Here is a 22,455-nt window from a genome sequence, read left to right on the forward strand (position 1 = left end):
GAAACTAATCAGGCCCTGGCTGGTTGGCTCAGTGGTAGAGCGTCGGCCTGGCATGCAGAAGTCCCGGGTTCGATTCCCAGCCAGGGCACACAGGAGAAGCGCCCATCTGCTTCTTCACCCCTCCCCCTCTCCTTCCTCTCTGTCTCTCTCTTCCCCTCCCACAGCTGAGGCTCCATTGGAGCAAAGATGGCCCGGGCGCTGGGGATGGCTCCTTGGCCTCTGCCCCAGGCGCTAGAGTGGCTCTGGTCGCAACAGAGCGACACCTCGGAGGGGCAGAGCATCGCCCCCTGGTGGGCAGAGCGTCGCCCCTGGTGGGCGTGCCGGGTGGATCCCGGTTGGGCGCATGCGGGAGTCTGTCTGACTGTCTATCCCCGTTTCTAGCTTCAGAAAAATACAAAAAAACCCCAAAAAACCAAACTAATCAAATCCTGCTTGTTTTGACCCACACTTTCCAAAAATGGCCGGCCAAGGAAATTCACAGGTCCAGCTGTTCTTTGGTGGCCTCCTTCTTGGCGGTGCCCCCATCCGTACGCCCACACTTGGTCCACCTCCCGTCTAAGTTGGAATCACCACCTTTATCGCACCCCCGACCGTCCGAGTCCCTGTTGACCTGCGGTGTTGGATTTCATGTGTACATAACTCCCCCCTGTTCCCCCTCACCCTCACACTGTGCTGACTGTCTCCTCCCTTGACCGGGAGCCCCGGGTTGGGTGGGCACTGTTTATCCTCGACTCCTTGCATCCTTGGCACGGAGCGGGCGTTTCCAGAATGTTTAACAGCACTGTATGGAGCTGCTGCAGATGTTGATGGGTTAATGAGTTGCTCTACCAACCCTGAGTTAAAAAAAAAAAAAAGAATCCAGGTTGGGTCCTCTTTCCACACTGTTTCCCCAGAAGTCAATCACAGAGAGCTCGCTAGTGTGTGCGCAGAATAGGATCGGCGGGGGAGGGGAGCGGAGAGCTGGCCCAGGGACAGGGTGTGGGACACAGAGTTTCACAGGAGCATTGGCGGAGGTGCCAAGCAGCTTTAATGAGCCTGAGCACCTCTTCCCTCCCCTTCGTCCCTCCCTCCCTCGGTTCCGGACAGGTCCAGCCTGCCCGAGGCTCTCTGGGGCTGTCCAGCCCGAGGTGTTAATCCTTCTTACGTCCCCTGAGCCGTTCCAGCCGCCTCCGGAGGTCTGGGGGCACCTTCGCCCCGGCTGCCAGCAGCTCTCGCAGTCTCTGTTTGGGGGTCTTGGTGAGGTGGAAATGGCAGGGGACCGGGCCCTCCTCAAAGGTGACCCGGCAGCTCCGAGTCACTGAGTGGTAACCTTCAGCGCTGGCAGTCACCATATAGTCCCCCGGGGTCAGCAGGCGCCAGTAGTCCCCGCCCCACGCTGAGAGGAGTGAAGAGCGAGATCAGAACCCAAGGATCCTCTCTGCCCACCTCCGCCGCCCCCTCCTGCCACACACACACACACACACACACACACACACACACACCTGTCGTGACGTCGTGGTTGATCCCATCCACGGCAATGACCGCGTCAGCAATCCCGACCTCCGTGTCCTTGTCCCGCACAACTCCCGCGATGCCCATGCGCACCTGCGTGGGGAAAGGTTACCGAATCCTTCCGCGGGAGACCCTGACCTTCCGCTCCTTCTCCGACTCTGTTCCCCTGCAAGCTCGACTAGGCCGGTACGTCTGCTCGGTTTCTAGGGGACGACCCTCTGGTGAAACTACCTCCTGTCGATCAACGGCATCGGCATCAGGGCCGGGAGAGCTATCAAGTCGGCTTCCCCGAGGTCTGTGACACCCCCCCCCCCCCCCCCCCCCCCCCCCGGTTACAGGCTTGATATTGTGAAACCCCCGGGAGCTGTACTTCTGGAGTCACCGCAAGGGGACACGCGTTCCCCGTGGAGTGTGACGCGTCTACCCCCAGGCACTTGCAGCATTTGCCCAATGGGAGTCATTTCTGAGAACAGCCCTCCTGAGAACGTCTCTGGGACGATTCCGTGGAGCCTGGCTCAGCCTGCACCGGGTCTACTCTTCCCGGCTCTCGGTGTCTGACGCCGCCCTGCTGGTAAACCGTGCTTCCTGTCCGGGAGCCGTCCGAGTCAATGATGGCCCGTGGCCTTTGTGAGTCAGGATGTTCAGTCGAACCTTAGCTGACCCCCCCACCCCCCCACCCCCGGCCCGCACTCCCGGCGGGAGCGGCACCCTGAATGGAGAGCGGCCCTGAGGGAGCGCCAGGGGCAGGCTGGGGGCGGGGGTCCCGGTGGTCCGACCTGTTCCAGGTAGGTGACCAGGGCTTCTTTGTTGTTCTCCCACTCCTGGGGCAGCTCGTTCTCGTGAGGGAACTTGTCACAGGACAGTTCCACGGTGATCTCAAAGCAGTTGGTATGGAGGTAGCTGAAGTCATTCATGCCTGGGGGGAGCCACAGACGTTGGAGCCCAAAGTGGACAGGTTGGGGGGGTCCCGCCCTCCTGGCACCCTCTCCTGGGAGACACTCCCCGGTGGGAAGGGACAACAGCGCTGTATGTGACGGCAGATTCTTATCGGGAGAGGGTTAGGGGGACGGAGCTAATGCCACCCTCGGGCACATACTGCCGGGGACCGTGTGCCAGTCAGCCCCATTGATGATGTTGCCGTGTAAGGAGAAGTCCTGGTTGTGGCAGGGCCGGCGATCCGGGTCCTGCATGGCCCAGTTAGTGCCGGCATAGACGGTGCTAAGCCAGCGAAACACAGCCTCGTCGGGAGTCGACGTGAGTTCCCGGGCGACCCACGGGGTCCGAGTCATGTCGAACGGGTAGGACACCACGAGCTCTCCCCCGTGGAGGTTGGCACTCAGCACAAAAGGGATCCGCTCCATCCACTCGATCACTGCCCGAGTTTCAGGGGCCACCTGCACCAACCGGGGCAGGTCACAGGTCAGGAGAGGGCGGGGGTCAGAGACAAGGGCCTCCAGGGTGGCCCTCTCCAGAAATACTCACAGTGGCATTGGGCAGAGTGTAGTAAGTAGGCAGTGGCAGGTGGTGGTTGGGGACGGTGTCGGGCACCAGCCCGTCCTCCTCTGCTTCCCACAGCGGCGTGTTGAGGTCAGCAAAATTATGGTTAAGATCAATGCCCTGCTGGGTCCAGCGGCCCTCTGCCCAGCCCACCAGCTCCGAACCCTGCCGGGAAGGAAAGGGCTTAGTCAGCCAAGCAGGCTCCAGACACTGGTGGGTGGGGGAGGGGCAAGGGGCGCCCCGGGAGCCCCCGCCCCCGCCCCGTGCAGGCGGCTGACCCGGCGGAAGGCGGTCTCGTAGCCGTCAGGGTTCATGGAAGGCAGCAGGTGAATGCGCGTCTCCGTGAGCAGCCGGGTCACCCGCGGGTCCCCGCGCAGGAACTCGCGGCACAGGAACTGCATCAGGAGCAGGAGCAGCTCCCGCCCCAGGGCCTCGTTCCCGTGCATGCCGGCCACGTACCGCACCTCCGGCTCTCCTGGGGCCGGGCGGAGGAGACCCACCGTCGGCTAGCGCCCCGCGGCCCTTCCCGGAGCGCCCACCTCTCCCCTGCGCCCCCTGCCGAGTACCCAGCTCGTGCTCGCCGGGACGGTCCGACATTTCCATCACGTACAGCTTCAGGCCCTGGTAGCTCTTCCCGATGCTGTAGACGCGGGTGATGTTGGGGCATTGCTCATTCACCTGCTTCATCAGCTGGAGGGGAGGGCGGGGAGGAGCGTGGCTGGGAGGGTCAGACCCCACATGACCGCGCAAAGACTTAACAGAAGCCAGCGGTGCCGGTTGGCTCAGTGGTAGAGCGTCGGCCTGGCGTGCAGAAGTCCCAGGTTCGATTCCTGGCCAGGGCACACAGGAGAAGCGCCCATCTGCTTCTCCACCCCTCCCCTTCTCCTTCCTCTCTGTCTCTCTCTTCCCCTCCCGCAGCCGAGGTTCCATTGGAGCAAAGATGGCCCGGGCGCTGGGGATGGCTCCTTGGCCTCTGCCCCAGGCGCTAGAGTGGCTCTGGTTGCAGCAGAGCAACGCCCCTGAGGGGCAGAGCATCGCCCCCTGGTGGGCATGCCGGGTGGATCCCGGTCGGGCTCATGCGGGAGTCTGTCTTGACTGTCTCTCCCCGTTCTAGCTTCGGAAAAATACAAAAAAAAAAAAAAAGCCACCAGTGGCCCACACAGATGGAGACACCATGGCACAGTACTAGAGAGAGGAGCAGCCGTCTACGTGAAGAAAGGCTCAGACAGGGAAAGTGTCAAAACAAGGGAAATTGTAGGAGAGTTTAGGGGTGAAACCGGGAGAAGGGGGGGGCGGGCAGAGGGGACAGGAGGGCAGTCACAGCCGGTTATGCTCGGCCGAGAAGGGGACCTGAGACAGGCAGCTCTTCCCTCTTAGCTTTTCAAGGGGTCATTACGTCTCACCTTCCTCATGGCTTTGTAATTATGATGCCGGAAGTCCAGAGGGTCAGAGGAGGCCGGAGCACGGGTCTCAGGGAAGAGACCACTGGGATCTGGTGAAGGGCGAGTTCATGGTGAAGGGCGTGTTCACCGTCGAGGTTGCCCGCGCTGCCCACCCAGCCCTGGTCCAGCTGCCCACCTGAGACCGGGCAGGCCAGGATCTCTGCCCGGAGGCAAGACGCGCCTCCCTGGAGCCAGGTCTGGGGCAGCAAGCGGATGAAGCGAGCCACCTGGGGCTTAGGCAGGAGGTTCAGCACGGACGTCTCTGGGTCCGAATTGGCAGGGAATACCTGGGGGTGTCAAGCCCTTTGGTGGAGCTGCTCAAACACCAGCCACCTGGCCCAAAACCCAGGGCAAGTGCTTGCTCGGGTCTACACACCCTCTCCATCAAACCCACCCTGGCAGACTCGGCTGGAGACCTTGCACTCGGTGTCGGACACGGACCCAGCCCACAGCCCCCCGCCAAAGAGCAGTCCTAGGTGGCCATGCGTTCTGGCTGGCTCACAGCTCATCAGAACAATATGGCCCAATGACTGACTCAGGCAGGGGCAGCCAATCCCAGCACCAGCCAGGGCCCCCACACTGTAGCCCGGTGTAAACAGGGGTCCATGAGATGAGGAGGTGAAAGGTGACACAAAGACCAGGGACCCCTTGCCACCAGCGGTGTCCCAGCAGGAAGCCGTGAACGCAGGCAGGTTCTAACAGCGGCCGGGGTCCCGAGGCTGCCTGCTTGGTGGCACCCATCCTAACAGCAACCCTCTTTCTCTTAGAGCAGCCAAGTGGGCATCTGCCCCTTGTCCCCAGAAGAGCCCCAAGCCAGCCCAGCACCCCAGAGTGGGTAGGGCACCCAGCACAGAGGGCCCGAGGCCGCCGGGCCACCACGCACCGCGTCCAGCCCGCTGCTGCGGTTCCTACTGCCCCACCAGGTCTGACTGTCGTTGCTGAACCGGACCTTGTACGAGGTGACCCAGTCGTACCTGGCAGGAGAGGAGGGGAGAGATCATCGGCGACCCTCAGGGCTCCCTCTCCAGCCCTCCCGAGTCTGCCCAGGAGTTCCCGGCCTGGGATGAGCCTGTCTCACCTCCAGATAGAGTTCCTGCCCTGGGTAATAACGCCCGAGAAGCGGACGGGGTGCCTGGCGTCCACCTGAAGCCACGGCTCGGCGTCCTGCTCCTCGGCACACCAGGCCCCGTCGTATAGGTCACCATCCTCCAGGCCTGACTGCGGGCACAGGACATGGCGCTCAGGCCCAATCAGGCCCAAGCGGGCAGGGCGGGGTGGGCCAGAATTTGACGGGGGGCGGGGGGGGGGGCAGGAAAGAAGGTTCTAAGAGTTGCCTTGGCCTGAGCCAGGGTGCTGACCTGGATATTGAGCCGTCCTCGGTGTGGTCCAAGACCAAAGGACTGGCTGCTGGATGCGTCAAACTGGTTATCTGAAACTCGCAGGGACTCCAGGCCCAAGGGCGGACAGCCTGGGGATCGGGACAGAGCAGGGACACAAGACAAGAGAGAGATGGGCAAGGCGGGTAGGAAACTGAGTCGGAGCTAGCCCAGCTTAGGGCGTGCTTTTGTTCATGAGGTCAAGAGCTCCATTAGTACATGTGTGTCCCAGGGGCTGCCAAGCTGGGCAGGGCCTCCGGAGGGGCCGTAGTACCTGGTTCTTGCTCCTTAGGGAGGTCAAGGGTCCCTGCAGAGCCAGTGGTCACCGGGGGCTTGGCTGTCCCCAGGGGACTGGTATCAGTTATCTTCTTTCGCTTCTTCATAACGACCTTTTTCTTCTTGATGATCCGAATCCGAACATGCTTTTGTGAGGTCCCTGAGGCCCAGGGAAGCACAGCACCAGGGGAGGGAAGGATGCTAAAAAACTCCCGACGGAGTGACCCACCATCCCAAGAAGGCTTGGAAGCCCCCAGCAGACCCCACCGCAAGTATCTAAGGACCTGAGCATGGACTTAAAGGCCTGAACGGCTGGACCTGTGGTGGCGCACCTGGAATGGTGAGGTCGTCAGTTTGAAACCCCGGGCTTATCCGGTCAAGGCACGTACCAGAAGCAACTGTTATGAGTTGATGCTTCCCACTCTTCCCTCCACCTTCCTCTCTCTCTCTCTTTCTCTCTCTCTCAAACCAATAAATAAAAACCTTAAAATAAATTTTTTAAAAATAAATAAAGGAAGGCCTGCACAGCCTGATCCCAACCTGTCTCTCCAGCCACCCCCTTGGCTCCTGCTCCTTCCTGAGGTAACTACATGCTCGGCCAACCTCCTCCGACCTCCTCCAGTGCAGAGCGACGCCCGGCCACTGGGAACTATTCGGGCGCTCCACAGAGCTGAGTTTGGTCTCTACCTCAGACCTCTGCGCTGGCTGTTCCCTCCCCACCATGCCGTCCCCCACCATCACCTCTGATTTTATTGCCCAATTCTCATTCTCCCTTCACACCTCAGGTGCCCGTCGAGGAGCCTGCCCTCCCTGGCTCCAGACTCAGTCTCCAAAAGCCCCTGTGCCACCTCCATCGTTGCACATCTGCCCTCTAGGGGGCAGATATTCTGTCCTCAAAACCATGTCTGGTCTGCCTGGGTGCGTAGGCTTCCCAGGGCTGCGCCTGGGTCCTTCCTGCTCTCCCTTCAGCACAGGGACTTGCACGGGGCAGCTGCCACTCGTTCCCCACCCACCCAGACTCCACAGGTACCTCCAGAACACTGCACATTTTCATGTCTGGTGCCCCAGTGCCTTTGCACATGCTGCCGTTTCCTTCTTGGCTGGCCTCCTCGTCAGCATTCCTGATTCAGAGCCCCCCACCCTCTGGCAGCAAGGACTCAACATCCATGTACCTCCTCTGAGAAGCCCTCCTGGACTGCCATCCCCTTGCCTTCCTCCTCCATGTTCCCACATCTGAAAGTCAGGCAGCCTACCTCTGCCCCTGCCTAGACAGTGCCCCATTCCTCCAGACAACCTCAGCAAAGAGTACTCTCCCTCTTTCTCTTGTTCCTTCCTCCCAGCCCCTGCCCTCACTCGCTCTCCTACACAGACGGTCTTCTCCCTGACTCTGGTCTCAGTTTCGTCGTCTGTGAAAAGGGAAGGTTTGGGGCTGCCAGCAGCAGCATCCCACTGGCTCCTGTCCCAGGACGGCTGACTTGGTCTGGCCTGGAATTGGGTTGCTGAGTCAGCATCCCTTGCAACGGTAGGAAAGCTGGCGTGTGTGTGCGTGTGTTTGTGTGCGCGTGTGTGTGCGCGCGCGCGTGCGCCTGTGTGTGCATGTTGGGGAAAGGTCACGGGGGACGCAGGAAGGGTCGGCACACTGGGAACAAGGGTGTGGGGCAATGGCCCTGCGGGAGAGGTGGGTCCTGCGGGGGAGCTCACCGTTGTTCTTCCCTGCGGACGGCGGTGCGGGGCTGCTAGGCAGGGCTGGGGTAGTGGCCGGGGCCTCGGTGGTCGCGGGCGGCGGCGCAAGACCCAGCACGGAGGCGCTGGGCGCCCGCAGACCCTGACCGACGGCAGGCGCGAAGGTGGCCAAGGCGAGCAGAAGACACCACCACATGGCGAAGTCCGGAGGTGCGGAGGCCGCGGCGGTAGGTGGGTTCGTCTTTTCCTGCCGGCGGCTCCGGAGCCCCCCGCCCCTTCCTGCTGCGGCTGCACGCCCCCTGTAGCCTCCGGCCCGCCCACAGCCCAGCTCACTGGCCCCGGACCCCGGAGAGGAGGGCAAGGGAGGGCCGGGGCGGAGCGAGTGGGGCGGGCCCCGACGGGCAGCCGGGGGTCTTCGCGCTCGCCGACCATGCCCCTCCCTCTCCAGCCCCCCCTGGAGCTCCCTCCCGCTGTCTACAAAGCCCTTCAGCGGCCCCGATCACGCTGTGACAGCCTGCCCCGTAGTGGGCACCAACTTTGTGCCACCACACCATTCCAACCTCACTTTACAGACTGGTAAACTGAGGCTCAGAGCGGCTACCGACATCGCCAAGGCAGCAAAGCCGGGAGCTTTGGGGGGAGGGACTACACCGCATTTGGAGCTAGAGGCCACCAGCCGAAGGCGGTGGGACAGAAAGACGAGTGAGGGGAAACAGACGCGGCTGGGGGACGGAAGGCGGGCTGGCCCTCCAGGAATCTTTCTGACGGACAGCGCCTGGGGCCCAGCCGGAGGCGGCGCGTCCCGGCACCACCAACCCCCCAGCCCCGGCCCCGCCTTCTCTCTCGCCCATCCCTCCCCTCTCCTCCTCTTTGCTCACCCACTGCCACGTTCTGGTGTTACATAACTCTAGGAGAGAAGCCCGCGCCGATACCGGCGGGCCGGGGCCGGGGATGGATGCGCCGAGGCCCGTAGGGCTCTCTGCCCTGTCCCCTTCCTCGCTGCCCCAGTCTCCTTCTCCTCCTGGGCCCCCGGGCTCTGCCCGCGGAACTAATCCTATCCTGAGATTCCAGAGCGCAGGACCCTGCTCCTTCCCCCTCGGAGACCCCCCTGGACGCTCCCATTTCTAGGGTCGCCTCCATAGGGAAGGAAATGGGTCCGCTGTGCGCCTCTGGCCGACGCTTTGCCTTTGCAAGGAGTTGACGGAGAGGTACTGCTATTCCCACGTGAGAGGTAATGCCCAGAGGTGGCCAGGAATCTTCTGAAGGATGCAGGGTCCTGAGCAAATGTATACATATTTACTTTTTTTTTTTTTTTTTTTTTTTGCAAGGCCACTATCTCTATAAACAAGTTAAATTACTCCAAGTCAGCGTCTCGGCACCATCCTGGTGGTCCTCGCGGGATCTCTGGAAAGAAAACCGCTCTGCGCTGCTAGAACGGAGGCCACCACTGGCGGGGACGGCTTCATAAACACGAGCCCTGACCACCGTCGTCGTCGGGCATCTGGTCCACCCCACGCGCTCTGGTAGGGGGCCGGAAAGGGAGAAACCGGGACAGGACTCACGCGGGTCCCGGTCCTGCCTTGGAGCGTCTTGCCTGGACGGCACTGCTAAGGTCCCGGGCACCCGAGGGGCGCTTAGAAAAACTCAAGGTAGGCGCACCAAAGCCAAGGCTCCCGGAAGCGCGGGCTGGGTCAGGGGTAGAGTGAAGGTTCTGCAGGCCCAGGCCTCGTGGGCGTGGGGACGAGGAGGTCAAAGGCCAGGATGGGCCCCTGCCGAATGAGGAGCAGGTCTGAACAGAGCCCAGTCTGGTCACCCCCTGTCTCTGGCACCCCCCCCTTCCGAGTTTTGCAGAGGTTGGTGGGGGGTGTTGGAGCTAGCCTCCTGAGACCCCCATTCCCTCGGAGCCAGTCCTCAGGCAGCAGCCAGACCCTGTCCAGTTCCTTCCGGCTAAAGGTCCTTAAGTCCCCTGGGATCACTTGCAGGACCCTTCATGACAGGGTTCTCCACCCACGCCTTTCCCGCCTCGTCTGCCCACGCCCACCCTCCGGGTCACATCCCTCCAGCTGTCCCTCCAATGCACCTGCCCCATCCAGCTTCAGGGCCCAGAAAAGTGTCTGATCCCTAGTCAGGGATCAAAAAGTATGTGTCTAATAGATACATATTTTTTAATTTTTATTTATTTATTTATTTATTATTTTAATTTTTTTATCTGAAGTTAGAAGCAGGGAGGCAGTCAGACAGACTCCCACATGTGCCTTGACTGGGATCCACCTGGCATGCCCACCAGGGGGCGATGCTCTGCCCAACTGGGATGTCGCTCCGTTGTGGTGGGAGCCATTCTAGCGCCTGCGGCGGAGGCCACAGAGCCATCCTCAGTGCCCGGGCCAACTTTGCTCCAGTGGAGCCTTGGCTGCGGGAGGGGAAGAGAGAGACAGAGAGGAAGGAGAGGGGGAGGGGTGGAGAAGCAGATGGGCACTTCTCCTGTGTGCCCTGGCCGGGAATTGAACCCGGGACTTCCATACGCAGGGCCGACACTCTCCCGCTGAGCCAGTCAGCCAGGGCCTAAATTTTTATTTATTGATTGTAACAAGAGAGGAAGGGAGAGAGACAGGAACATTGATCTGTTCCTGTATGTGCCCTGACCAGGGATCGAACCGGCAACCTCACCACTCTGGGATGATGCTCCAACCAACTGAGCTATCCGGCCAGGGCATGTACAGTACAATCTATTTAGAGGGCACCAAGCTGAGCTGGAGGGAAGTTGACCCTTCCCAACAGTACCAGGTTTTATGGGAGAAAAGATGTCAGGCCATGAGCTAGGATACCTGCCCCCACCACCACCAAAAAAAAAGGCAAAATAGGGCATGCTGGGCACCTCCCACCATTCCCTTAGGGGCTGGGATTTGCAGGAAATTAATAAGCTTTGCCTCCCATGCACCCCCATCCCTCTTCTTCCTCTTTGCACCTCTTATCTTTCTGTCCTATTTAAAACCTTTAGACCCTGGCCAGTTTGCTCAGTGGTAGAGCATCAGCCTGGCGTGCAGGAGTCCCGGGTTCGATTCCCAGCCAGGGCACACAGGAGAAGCGCCCATCTGCTTCTCCACCCCTTCCCCTCTCCTTCCTCTCTGTCTCTCTCTTCCCCTCCCGCAGCCAAGGCTCCATTGGAGCAAAGTTGGCCCGGGCACTGAGGATGATGGCTCTGTGGCCTCTGCCTCAGGTGCTGGAATGGCTCTGGTTGCAACAGAGGGACACCCCAGATGGGCAGAGCTTCGCCCCCTGGTGGGCGTGACGGGTGGATCCCGGTCGGGCGCATGCGGGAGTCTGTCTGACTGCCTCCCCATTTCCAACTTCAGAAAAATACGACAAACAAACAAACAAACAAAAAACCTTTAGGGCCCCTTGATACCCCTGTAAGTCCCATGAGCCCCTCATTTCTCTTTATAGCTTCCTCATCCCCTCACACCCCTCTGTGCCCCCAGCCAGGCTACTGCCTTTGGCCCTCGCCACTGGGTCCCCTGGGGCTACAGAGCCACGAAGCCTGGAAGCAGGTCCTGGAGGCAGCCGCCCCCGGGGTGCAGTGGCGGGTTTGCACCCAGGTTCTCGTGCAGCCAGCTCTGTAGCCCCAGGAGTCAGGGAGATAGATATCTTTCGTAGCCTCAGAAGGGCAAGGGTTACTTTGCAAAGCACCACCAAGTCAGACTGGGTGGGGACACCTGCCTGAAGCGATTTTGGTCTAAGAGGCGGGCTGGGAATTTCCTGCCAGCTCCCTGGTGCGGTCAGGTGGCTGAAAATGGAGAGGATAAATGACCCTGGAGCCACCCTGGCTTAATCTGACCCCCGGTTTCCGGGTTTCTGCGCTTCCTGCCGTGTATTTGTTCAGGTCACCTTGGAGAGTAACTTCGCCTCTTTGAGCCTCAGCTTCCCTCATCTGTAAAATGGGAATGATAATGTTTCGCTGCCAGGGTGACTGTGATGATGAACTGAGATGATGCCAGGGGCCGTGACATTAACCGGATGAATGGAAGATGGGGACAACCGCCTAAGACATTGCTCCCACGTACACGGATGGAATAAAACGATATTAAGGAAAGAACGGAGGCTATGTGTTCGGCCGCACAAATAGAAGAGTAGTCATCCGACTGCTAAGCTGTGCTTCCTAATCTCCGGGCCCTGGTGCTGAGGCAGAACTCACTGCCCACTAGGTACTCCCCTCCTGACGCAGGTGAGCATTGGTGGCGACTCCCGTGGCACCAGGTGTGTAAGAAGGCACCTTCCCACATGCCATTCTCCCTTCACCACCTCCTCCTCCGGCTGGCTCACTTTTCTACATCAATATCTTGGACAGCCTTGCTCCCCAAAGTATGGGCAAGGACCAACAGCATCAGCCTCCCCTGGGAACTTGTTGGAAATGCAGAATCGGCCTGGTCTGTGGTGGCGCAGTGGATAGAGCGTTGATCTGGAACACTGAGGTCACTGGTTTGAAGCCCTGGGCTTGCCCGGCCAAGGCACATACAGCAAGCAAGCAGTCAAGGCGCAACTAAAGTGAAGCAACGATGAGTTGATACTTCTTGCTCTCCTCCACCTCCTCTCTCTGTCAAATCAATAAATAAAATCTTTTAAAATAGAAAAAAAAAGCGTCTGTCTGACTGCCTCCCCGTTTCCAACTTCAGATAAAAAATTTTAAAAAGGCCCTGGCCGGTTGGCTCAGCGGTAGAGCATCGGCCTGGCATGCAGGAGTCCCGGGTTTGATTCCCAGCCAGGGCACACAGGAGGAAAAAAAATAGAAAAAAAGCAAAGCAGAATCCCTGTCCCCGACCTACTGGACCAGAAGCTGCGTTTTAACAAGGTCCCCAGAGGACTCAACCCGAGGAGAGTCATGTGCACATTAAAAAAGTTCAGAAGCAGCCTGGCCAGGTGGTGGTGCAGTGGATAGAGCATCGGACTGGGATGTGGAGGACCCAGGTTCAAAACCCCGAGGTCGGCCCTGGCCGGTTGGCTCTGTGGTAGAGCGTCAGCCTGACGTGCAGAAGTCCTGGGTTCTATTCCCGGCCAGGGCACACAGGAGAGGCTCCCATCTGCTTCTCCACCCCTCTCCCTCTCCTTCCTCTCTGTCTCTCTCTTCCCTTCCTGCAGCCAAGGCTCCATTGGAGCAAAGATGGCCCAGGTGCTAGAGTGGCTCTGGTCACAACAGAGCGACGCCCCGGAGGGCAGAGCATCACCCCCTGGTTGGTGGGCATGCCAGGTGGATCCCGGTCGGGCGCATGCGGGAGTCTGTCTGACTGTCTCTCCCCGTTTCCAGCTTCAGAAAAATACAAAACAAAACAAAACAAAATAAAAACCCCGAGGTCGCTGGCTTGAGCACGGCTCACCAGTTTGAGTGTGGGGTTGCTGGCTTGAGCAAGGGGTCACTGGCTCTGCTGTAGCCCCCTGGTCAAGGCACAGATGAGAAAGCAATCACTGAACAACTAAGGTGCCACAATGAAGAATTGATGCTTCTCATCCTCCTTCCTGTCCGTCTGTCCCTCTCTGTCAAAAAAAAAAAAGTTCAGAAGCAGTAGATGGAGGTTTAGGGCACCTGCACTTAAAATGCATAACACTCACGGCTTTCTGAGTTTGATGGCGCTTGATGCTGTCACCACAAATGGTATCTCGGGCCACAAGAGCCCATCTGCATAACGTTAGGAAGTTGGTATTTCATCCATCCTAGTAGGGTGTATTCTCATCCTCCACGAAATGACCCTATATTGATTTGCTTTTTTTTTTTTAATGAAATTATTTTTATCAAAACACTGCAGAGTATAGTTTTAGAGGTAACTCACATTTAGTCTTGTAAGAGAAGACTTTTCTATGCATCTTCGTTCCCAAGTCAACCACTTTAAACTTTTTTTTTAATTTTTATTCATTTTAATAAGGTGACATCAATAAATCAGGGTACATACATTCAAAGAAAACATGTCCAGGTTATCTTGTCATTCAATTCTGTTGCATACCCATCACCCAAAGTCAGATTGTCCTCCGTCACCTTCTATCTAGTTTTCTTTTTGCCCCTCCCCCTCTCCCTCCTTCCCTCCCCCCATAAACTCTTTTTGTTACTTTTCCTTGTAGTTACCTCTATGCTTCTATTGATATGTCTTGATTTTTTCTTTCTTTTTCTTTTTTTGGAGCAAGAGAGACAGGAAGGGAAAGAGAGAGGGGGAAGAGAGTGATAAGAAGAATCAACCCATGGTTGCTTCACTTCAGTTGTTTATTAATTGCTTCTCATAAGTGCCTTGACCCAAGGGGCTCAAGCCAAGCCAGTGACCTCTTGCTCAAGCCAGGGACCTTGGGCTGAAGCCAGGTACCTTGACCTTCAAACCAGCGACCTTGGGATCATGTCGTTGATCCCGCACCCCATGCTCAAGCCGGTGACCTCTGGGTTTCAAACCAGGGCACTCAGCATCCTGGGTTGATGCTCAATCCACAGCACCACCACCGGTCAGGCTATTTCTTGATTTTTCTATGTTTCGATGTTATCTGTGGATCTCCAGCTACGGAATTCAGAAATTAGCTTCCCTCCCACCCTCCCACCCCAAACACAAACATACACTTCCCCTCCTTCCATTTTCCCTGCAGAGCCGAATCACTGGAGTCAACATGCAGAGCTTATAGTAAGACCATGTAAATATTAATGTTCGGCTTTTTGTGTTCCCTGGAGTTAGTAATGTCTTTGTTTTATCACTTGCTTGGTTTTCTAGGCACCAGTTGTTAATACAATCCAGAGTTTCCAACAGAACTGAACATTTATTTTGAATATGACTAAAAACAGATAATTGGTTTCATTGTGTTCTGGAGGCATCCCTCTTGGAGCATCTGTCCTTGGACTTCAGCCTGGGTGGCCCGCTTTTTTTTTTTTTTTTTTTTTTTTTAATTTTTCTGAGGTCAGAAGTGGGAAGGCAGTCAGACAGACTCCTGCATGCACCCAACTGGGATCCACCTGGCATGCCCAATAGTGGGCGATGCTCTGCCCATCTGGGCTGTTGCTCTGTTGCATCCGGAGCCCTTCTAGCGCCTGAGGGGGAGGTCATGGTGCCATTCTCAGTGCCCAGGCCAACTTTGCTCCAGTGGAGCCTTGGCTGCGGGAGGGGAAGAGAGAGACAGAGAGGAAGGAGAGGGGGAGGGGTGGAGAAGCAGATGGGCGCTTTTCCTGTGTGCCCTGGCCGGGAATCAAACCCAGGACTTCCACACGCTGGGCCGATGCTCTACCGCTGAGCCAACCGGCCAGGGCCTGCCCGCTTTCTTTGCCAGGGAGCCCAACTGACGTCCCCAGGCCTTTCTCATCGTTCCTCTCCTGTGGTTAGCCTCATTTCTTAAACCCCATATTGTCGGCTTTCTTAGTTTAATCCCTTATTTTTCAGAAGCAAGTCCTCCAGTGACGTTCTAAGAAAAGGGGTATGCGAAATCAAATGTTTGGGACATAGCATGGCTTAAAATCTCTTTATTCTGATCTCACACTTTGAAATCATTGGAACAGATACATGTTTCTAGGTTGAAATCATTTTCCCTCGGAATGTGGTGGGTGTCACTTTATTGCTCCGAGAAGACCCGGAGCAAAGGCAGTCATCAGTAAGTGGTCCCGAGGGCTGGTGGCATGGGCTCCATGGACCGTGGAGCCCATTACCACCGAAGATTTCAAGGCCATCAAGCTTGAGTCTGTGGACAGGGCCCGCTGGGGGCAGGTACGCAGCCGGATTTTTCCCCTTTACTAGGGGCTGAAACCCATCGGTTTTCCTTCAAAGTATGTAATGTGGATGATGACTCATTCTCTCAGTTACGATCCATTCCTGTTCTTGCCTCTCACATGACTAAACTGAGATGTCCTGAAGCCATCACCCAAGGACAGATGACCAGTGGGGTGGGTTTCTTTCCTAGGTGACCAGTCCCTTCATTACGTGTTTATTTTCCTTCCTGTCATTCAGAGAGTGCCTCTTACTCTGCTGTGGCCCTCGGACATGGACGTCCCTCGTGCCGTCTCTGGAATCCCGGTGTCCGGCGCGTCTCCTACACACCACAGCACATCAGACGCTCCACACACAGCTGCCTCCTGCCCCCGCTCCCGTGTCACGGGTCACGCGGGAGCCCAGCCGCAGAAGGCCTCCGGGTGCTTCCTGGCAGAGTCCATCCCTGCATTCCTGGGCTGCAGTCTTGACAAATCCCCCTCAGGGGCCCACGGGCACCACCCGACTCTCTCAGGAGAGAGAGAGAGAGAGAGAGAGAGAACAGTAGACAGGAAGAGTGCATGACTTGTCCCTGTCCACAGGTCAGAGCCCCCATGGGGAAAAGAAAACGGCCCTTTCTCCTTTAGGCAGACACCCGTGGAGCGATGAGGGGGTTAGAATGCCTTCTGGACGGCTCATACCCCCCCCTGGCAGGGCGCGAGAGCAGAGAGTGAGCAGAGCAGAGGCCGGAGGGGCGAGCCTTAGTTCTCAGAAATCGCTGACCTCCGGCTTAAGCCCCATCTGAGCCAGCCGCCAGTTGTTTATGAGGCCGGAAGCGGCAGCAGCCCCTCCCTACCCCAGAAACCCACCTGTCAGGAGGTCACAATGCCCCAGCTGCCCAACTCCAGATGGCTGATGGAAGGGGGAGGAGGTGAGGAGGGCTTGGTGGGTGGCTGTGGGAGGAAGGAGGAGATTCCCACGGAGCCCAGTTCCCCACTCCCTGGGCGCATCCTTGAACCGCCGCCATCCCCTCCCACACTCCCACGCCCCCCCCAATGCCCTCCCAGCACAGCCCCTTCCTAGAACCTCCCCCTTCTGCCATGACCCAGTTCTGCTGACACAGGCTTGAGGCCCTCGCTTGTCCCATCCCTGTCCCTCTCAGGGGCCTGGGAGCTGGGGAGGGATTGGGTCGTCCAGTGGGTCCATGCGTGTCCTCCTGGGTCCCTAGCTCGGCCCAGCTCTTGGACAGTGTCCTAGGGCTGGGGGCCCTGGGGTTGACAGTTCGAGCAGTCTTTTCCATGGCTGGCCCAGCCTTGCTGCTGCTGCTGCTGCTGGTCAGCTTCCTGGCCTTCGACCTGCTCCACAGGTAAACGGGCAGCAGCCTGGCCGGTGGGCAGGTGCAGGCAAGCGAGCGAGTAGTCAACCCCCCGAAAGCCCAGCTGCCACCCTCTCTGTCCACAGGCCCACAGGTCCCTCCCGGCCTCAGCGCACACTTCTTCCAGGGGGCCAAGGTCAGGGAGCCGGCGAGGGTCCGAGACAGCAGGAGGCTGTACTCCTGCAGACCATGGCCATCGCGGGACCACTCAGCCTCCAGGAGGCTCTGCTACTGCTGTCCCTGGGCCTGGAGCTGCTCCTGGGAGCCCGAGGCATGTCCTTGGCCTTGCTGGGCCTGGCTCTCTGCCTCCAGCCTTGGGCCTGACTGCCCTCCAGAAATACACTGGTCATGCTGCCTCTTCAGGCCTCCTTTCCTCGTTCCAGCTGGGCTGGTGGGAGGATACACCTTCGTCCCAGCCCAAACCTCAGCGGACCTCTGGCCTCATAATATGGACAGTGGGTGCCCGGGTCTGATTCTAAAAGCAGCAACGATAGGAGGTGAGATAAGGGACACGGAGCCCAGGGCAGGATGTGACAGCCATCTCAGAACCGGCCGGTTGGGGCTGGCTATCCTGGCCTCCTCTGTGGTCTGGAGAACGCAGGTCCAGCCTGACCAGTGGGGGCGCATCGGGTAGAGCCTCCAGCTGGGATGCTCAGGTCCCAGGCTCGGAACCCCAAGGTGGTTGTCAGTTTCAGTGCGAGTTTGTCAACTGGAGCCCAAGGTCGCTGGCTTGAGCAAGGGGGTCACTGGGTCAGCTTGAGTCCCCCAGATCAAGGCACACGTAGGAGAAGCAATCAGTGAACAACTAAAGCGACACAGCTACAAGTTGATGCTTCTCATTTCTCTCCCTTCCTGTCACTCTCTCTCTCTCTCTCCCCCCCCCCCAAAAAAAAAAAAAAAAAAAAAAAGGAATGAAGGTCTAAGAGAAAGACTTGCTGTGAGCCAGCAGGGAAGGGACAGGGACCCAGGAAGGCTTTCCACAAGGAAGCAGGAGAAGCCGCATCATCTGTGGGCTCCCCAAGCTGCTCTGCCAGCCTAAAGGGTCCCCGGAGTGGGGCTCAGGTGAGGCTCACACCGGCAGAGGCTTCTTTCCTGGCTGAACCCCACCCCACCCAGTCTGTGTCACAATGGGGCTCCCCTGGGGAGGGTGGGGGAGGGTAAAGAGGGGCCCGAGTCTGGCTGCAAGGCCGTCCTGGGCGGGGCAGCAGGAAGCAACATGACTTAGGGACCTGTGTCCTAAGGTAAGACCCGGATCCGGCTCAGAGCTCCATCCCATCCACACGGGTGCCCTCCTGACCCCTGAGCCCCCAGCAGCCCCGAGGGAGCTCCGTCCCATCCACACGGGTGCCCTCCTGACCCCCGAGCCCCCGGCAACCCCGAGGGAGCTCCGTCCCATCCACACGGGTGCCCTCCTGACCCCCGAGCCCCCGGCAACCCCGAGGGAGCTCCGTCCCATCCACACGGGGGCGCCCTCCTGACCCCCGAGCCCCCGGCAACCCCGAGGGAGCTCCGTCCCATCCACACGGGGGCGCCCTCCTGACCCCCGAGCCCCCGGCAACCCTTAGGTAGCTCAATCCCATCCACACGGGGGTACCCTCCTGACCCCTGAGCCCCCACAACCCCGAGGTCCCCCTGGCATCTCCAGGGCTGCTCCCTGGCCCCCGCAGCTGGCCTGGCCCTCTCCCCAGGTGCGCCCGCTGTGATGCAGCAGCAGCCTCGAGCCGAGACAGATGCCATCGGGGCCGGCGAAGGGCCCCAGCAGTCGGCGCCCTGGTGGGCCTGGGTCAGGTGGCAGGGCTGGGCGCGCTGGTGCTTGAGCCGTGTCCCCCAGGGCTGGATCCAGTGGTGGGCCACGTCGGGCTGGCAGCAGCCGCTGCGGCGTGTGCTGTGGGTTCTGGAGGGGACCCTGTACCTGCTGCTGACCCTGATGCTGTGCTACGCGCTCTTCACCACCGGCTCCTACCTGTTGAGCTCCCTGTGGCCCGTGGTGGCCGCGGCCTGGCGCCACCTGCTGCCCGCCATCCTGCTGCTGGGGCTCAGCGCCCTCCCGGCCCTGCTCTTCACCGCCTCCTTCCTGCTGCTGTTCTCGACCCTGCTCACCCTCCTGGGCCTCCTCACCTCCATGTCTCATCCGGGCTACGCTCAGGACTTGGGCCAATAGAAGGGCAACCTCCTCCCGCTCGCTGCCTGTGTCCGTGGAGCCCTGGCCGAGGGTCCGAGGCCCCGGGGAGAGAGGGAGGGCGGGCAGACCCGGGCCTTCCTGCTTCAGCTGCCCTAGACCCGCGGTCCCTCGTACTTGGCGGTGGCGTGCGTGATGATGCCGGAGCTAGCAGGTGGACCGGCCTGACCTCTGGGCGCCTCCCTCGGGCCAGGGCTGCAGGCACTTGGTGTGTGTGGGGGGGACCAGGGGCCTTGTTGGAGGGGAGGAAACAGGACAGAAGGCTTAGCTAGGGGGCAGAGCTTGGCCAAGCCACCAAAAGCCGCCATGTGTCTGTGGTGACACCACTGGCGTCCCCGTAGTCACCGGCTGCATCTCTTCCTTGCCGTGGTCTCAGCTGCAGGCTTGTTGAGAACTTCTGCTTGGGGTACCCCCCGGGGTGGCCATTCCGGCCACCCCCTTTCCTCTCTTCCGAGCTCTAGAAGGGGCCCACTGGCAGAAACCTGGCTCGCCGAGGGCTGGCCACAAGCCCCATGAGATTTTGACTAACTCACCTCCCGACCCTTCCGCCGAGGTGTGCCCCCACTTCCCAGACACCCTCGCTCCTGCTCCGGTCCGCACCCCCAGGTCTGGGGAGCAGACTGAAGAGGGTAGCGAGGTCCCCAGAGAATGTCCACTTTTCGAGTCTCCTGAGGTCTGCTCTAGAATAACAAACACGTCCCGTTTCACCTGCCTATACAACGTGTGACCTTGGCCAGGGTGGCCTTCGGAGCCTGCGCTGAGTGGGTCCCAGCCCTGGAGTTTGGTCCAAGGCAGTACCTGCGCGTGAAGTCCTTTGTCAGGTCCAGGACACAGTAAGATATATGATCCTGAACTCTTAAGGACATTCGGTAGGCTCAAGAGATCCTTTGAGCAGGGAGCTCCTCTAGACCTTTGGAGAAATTCTCCGTCATAGATCCGGTTACAGTGGTAAACAGAAGATGGATGGGTGTGGACAAGATGTAAAAAGGTCCCGGGTCATGCAATCTCAAAATATGCAGATGTCGAACTCTTCTGATTGCGAAACGCTTGGGCCTGGGCTTAGTGCCAGGAGATGTTTGCAGAGCTATGTGAGTGGGGAAGGCACAGCCCGTGGTTTCCAAAACAGACCCAGCGTGCTGCTCACAGCACCAGGAGGGCCTTGAAAGGTGGCATGCCCCGTGCCCAGAGTGCTGGCTGTTGGCACACCTTCTGACCCTCCAAACAAAACAGTGAGTGAGCAGCTATTACTGAGTAAGGCACATCATAGACGATTTTACCCACAACGAAGACCCAACTGCCTGACCATCTGCCCCATTCCTCATCCCCACCCAATTCCTGACCCGACTGTACATGTAACCCTAAAAGCCCTAGACCCAAAGCTCCCCTCCCCTGCCACCTAAACACTCAAACCCTGAGGACCAGCCCCTAAAACAGGGGTCCCCAAACTTTTTACACAGGGGGCCAGTTCACTGTCCCTCAGACCATTGGAGGGCCGGACTATAAAAAAAACTATGAACAAATCCCTATGCACACTGCACATATCTTATTTTAAAGTAAAAATACAAAACAGGAACAGATACAATATTTAAAATAAAGAACAAGTAAATTTAAATCAACAAACTGACCAGTATTTCAATGGGAACTATGCTCCTCTCACTGACCACCAATGAAAGAGGTGCCCCTTCCGGAAGTGCGGTGGGGGCCGGATAAATGGCCTCAGGGGGCCGCATGTGGCCCGCGGGCTGTCGTTTGGTGACCCCTGCCCTAGAACCTGCGTTCATTTGTGCCAAAGCCTGTCTGCTGTGGAGTCACCACCCTGTATGCCACTGGTTAGACGCCTTCAGCACCTGCGCCTGGGACCCCAGGAGTGGTCCTCCCTTCCCCTCTCCTTCTGCTTTTCCCTGCAGTGTGGCCCGGCAGCAAGGGCCAGGCAGGACACGGAGGTGGTGTAGCCTCGTGGTTAGCGTACGCTTCGGTGTGTTAGCTGTTTGGATCCCAACATTGTCACTTTTTATCTCCGTGGCCTCGGTGGATAATGCTAAGCCTTCCTGAACTGTGTTTTCCTCACGGGTAACACAAAGAACATGGGCCCGAGGGCTCCTGTGGGGCTTCCGGCAGGTGGCTGATATTCCTAGACTGACTGCTCGCTCCACAAACTGTGGCTATGCTGCTACTCTTCCGCTTTTGAGGGGAGAAGTCAGGTTCAGGAGAGCTACTTGCTAGCGGCAAGGCCAGACTGTTGAGTCCTGGTCTACCACCTAACAGGCTAAAAGGGAAAGCGACGGAGAAGATACAACCTAATTGAAGACTCCAGGCCTGTCCTTAGAACTCCTTCCTGCCAGCCATAAAACCGCTTCACATGCTCACAACCGTGAACCTCCTTTTGTCTCCCCCCCGTGGATGTTTTCCACGCTCCTGATCCGCTGGTGTGGGGCTGGATGGTGCAGACAGACTGGGTAGCAGATGGGTAGTACTTACCAAGTTAGCTCAACACAGACCCTGTGGTCCAGCAACCTAAAGGGAATTCTCCCAGAGACGTCGAAGGGCCTGGGCTCAAAATGTGGTCTTAGAACCAGCAGTCTAAGCGTCACCTGGGAGCTGGTTAGAAACACAGAATCTCGGCCTGACCGGTGGTGGCATAGTGGATTGAGCATCAACCTGGGATGCTGAGAACCCCAGGCTTGAAATCCCAGGGTCGCTGACTCGAGTGTGAGGTCACCGGCTGGAGTGCGGGATCATGGACATAACACCAAGGTCTCTGGCTTGAAGCTCAAGGTTGCTGGCCTTGAGCCTCCAGGTCAAGACACATATGAGAAACAATCAATTAACAACTAAAATGAAGCAACTACGAGTTGAGGCTTCTTGTCTCTCTCCCCACCCCCCCTTCCTGTCTTTCTCTCTCTCTTGAAAAAAAGGAAAAAAAAAAAACAGAAGTGCTCAGGATAGGGCCCCTTTCTGTGTTCATCTTCTGCTGTGCAAGCTGGGATTCCCAGACAGAGGGAAATGCTAGTCATGGGCACCTTTGACTGGATCCTGGTTTTACAAGAACTGCTTCTGAGGTTGCGCCGTGAGAAATCATGCAGACGACTGTAGAGTTTTGTAGTTAACCTTTATCCAGCTAAGGACGTCCCTTTCCGTTCCTAGTTTGCTAACAGTTTTGACGACGAATAGGTGTTGAACGATAACATTGTACTTTCTGCATCTCCTACAAAGACTAGTTATTCTTCTTTATTCTGTTTATATGGTGAATTCATTTCGGGGTGTCTTTTAACACTGAACCATTCCTGAAGAAAAACCCATCCTGGTTCCCCTTTAATCGGTCTATAATTCATGCACACATTTTCCATACAAGTAAACTGCACAGGCCTTGAGGGGGCAGCTCCAGGAATTTTCACATATCTGTGTGTGTGTACATGCAGCTGTAAGAACTATAAAGTTTCCA

General features: G+C 58.2%; 3 protein-coding genes across 3 annotated transcripts; 2 read left to right on the forward strand and 1 right to left on the reverse strand.

Moving 5' to 3' along the window:
• Positions 1–1,130: 1,130 nt before the first annotated feature.
• CPXM1 (carboxypeptidase X, M14 family member 1) lies at positions 1,131–7,971 on the reverse strand. The gene is made up of 14 exons (XM_066386339.1): positions 7,784–7,971; positions 6,081–6,242; positions 5,789–5,898; positions 5,509–5,648; positions 5,314–5,404; positions 4,567–4,717; positions 4,392–4,480; positions 3,555–3,678; positions 3,267–3,463; positions 2,974–3,153; positions 2,588–2,885; positions 2,268–2,407; positions 1,482–1,584; positions 1,131–1,375 (listed from the first exon to the last, which is right to left on the reverse strand). Exons 1-14 carry the CDS (start codon positions 7,959–7,961, stop codon positions 1,131–1,133), a joined length of 2,208 nt encoding a protein of 735 aa, XP_066242436.1. The 5' UTR covers positions 7,962–7,971.
• Positions 7,972–16,559: 8,588 nt separating this feature from the next.
• C5H20orf141 (chromosome 5 C20orf141 homolog) lies at positions 16,560–17,158 on the forward strand. The gene is given in 2 exon segments (XM_066384637.1): positions 16,560–16,825; positions 16,921–17,158. Coding segments are annotated over 2 exon segments (504 nt in total).
• Positions 17,159–18,512: 1,354 nt separating this feature from the next.
• Positions 18,513–18,995, forward strand: TMEM239 (transmembrane protein 239). Its single transcript, XM_066384833.1, has one exon. It carries the CDS (start codon positions 18,537–18,539, stop codon positions 18,993–18,995), a length of 459 nt encoding a protein of 152 aa, XP_066240930.1. The 5' UTR covers positions 18,513–18,536.
• Positions 18,996–22,455: the final 3,460 nt, after the last annotated feature.

The sequence above is a fragment of the Saccopteryx leptura genome, chromosome 5 (genome assembly GCF_036850995.1).
Source record: "Saccopteryx leptura isolate mSacLep1 chromosome 5, mSacLep1_pri_phased_curated, whole genome shotgun sequence".
Taxonomy (NCBI): Eukaryota; Metazoa; Chordata; class Mammalia; order Chiroptera; family Emballonuridae; genus Saccopteryx; species Saccopteryx leptura.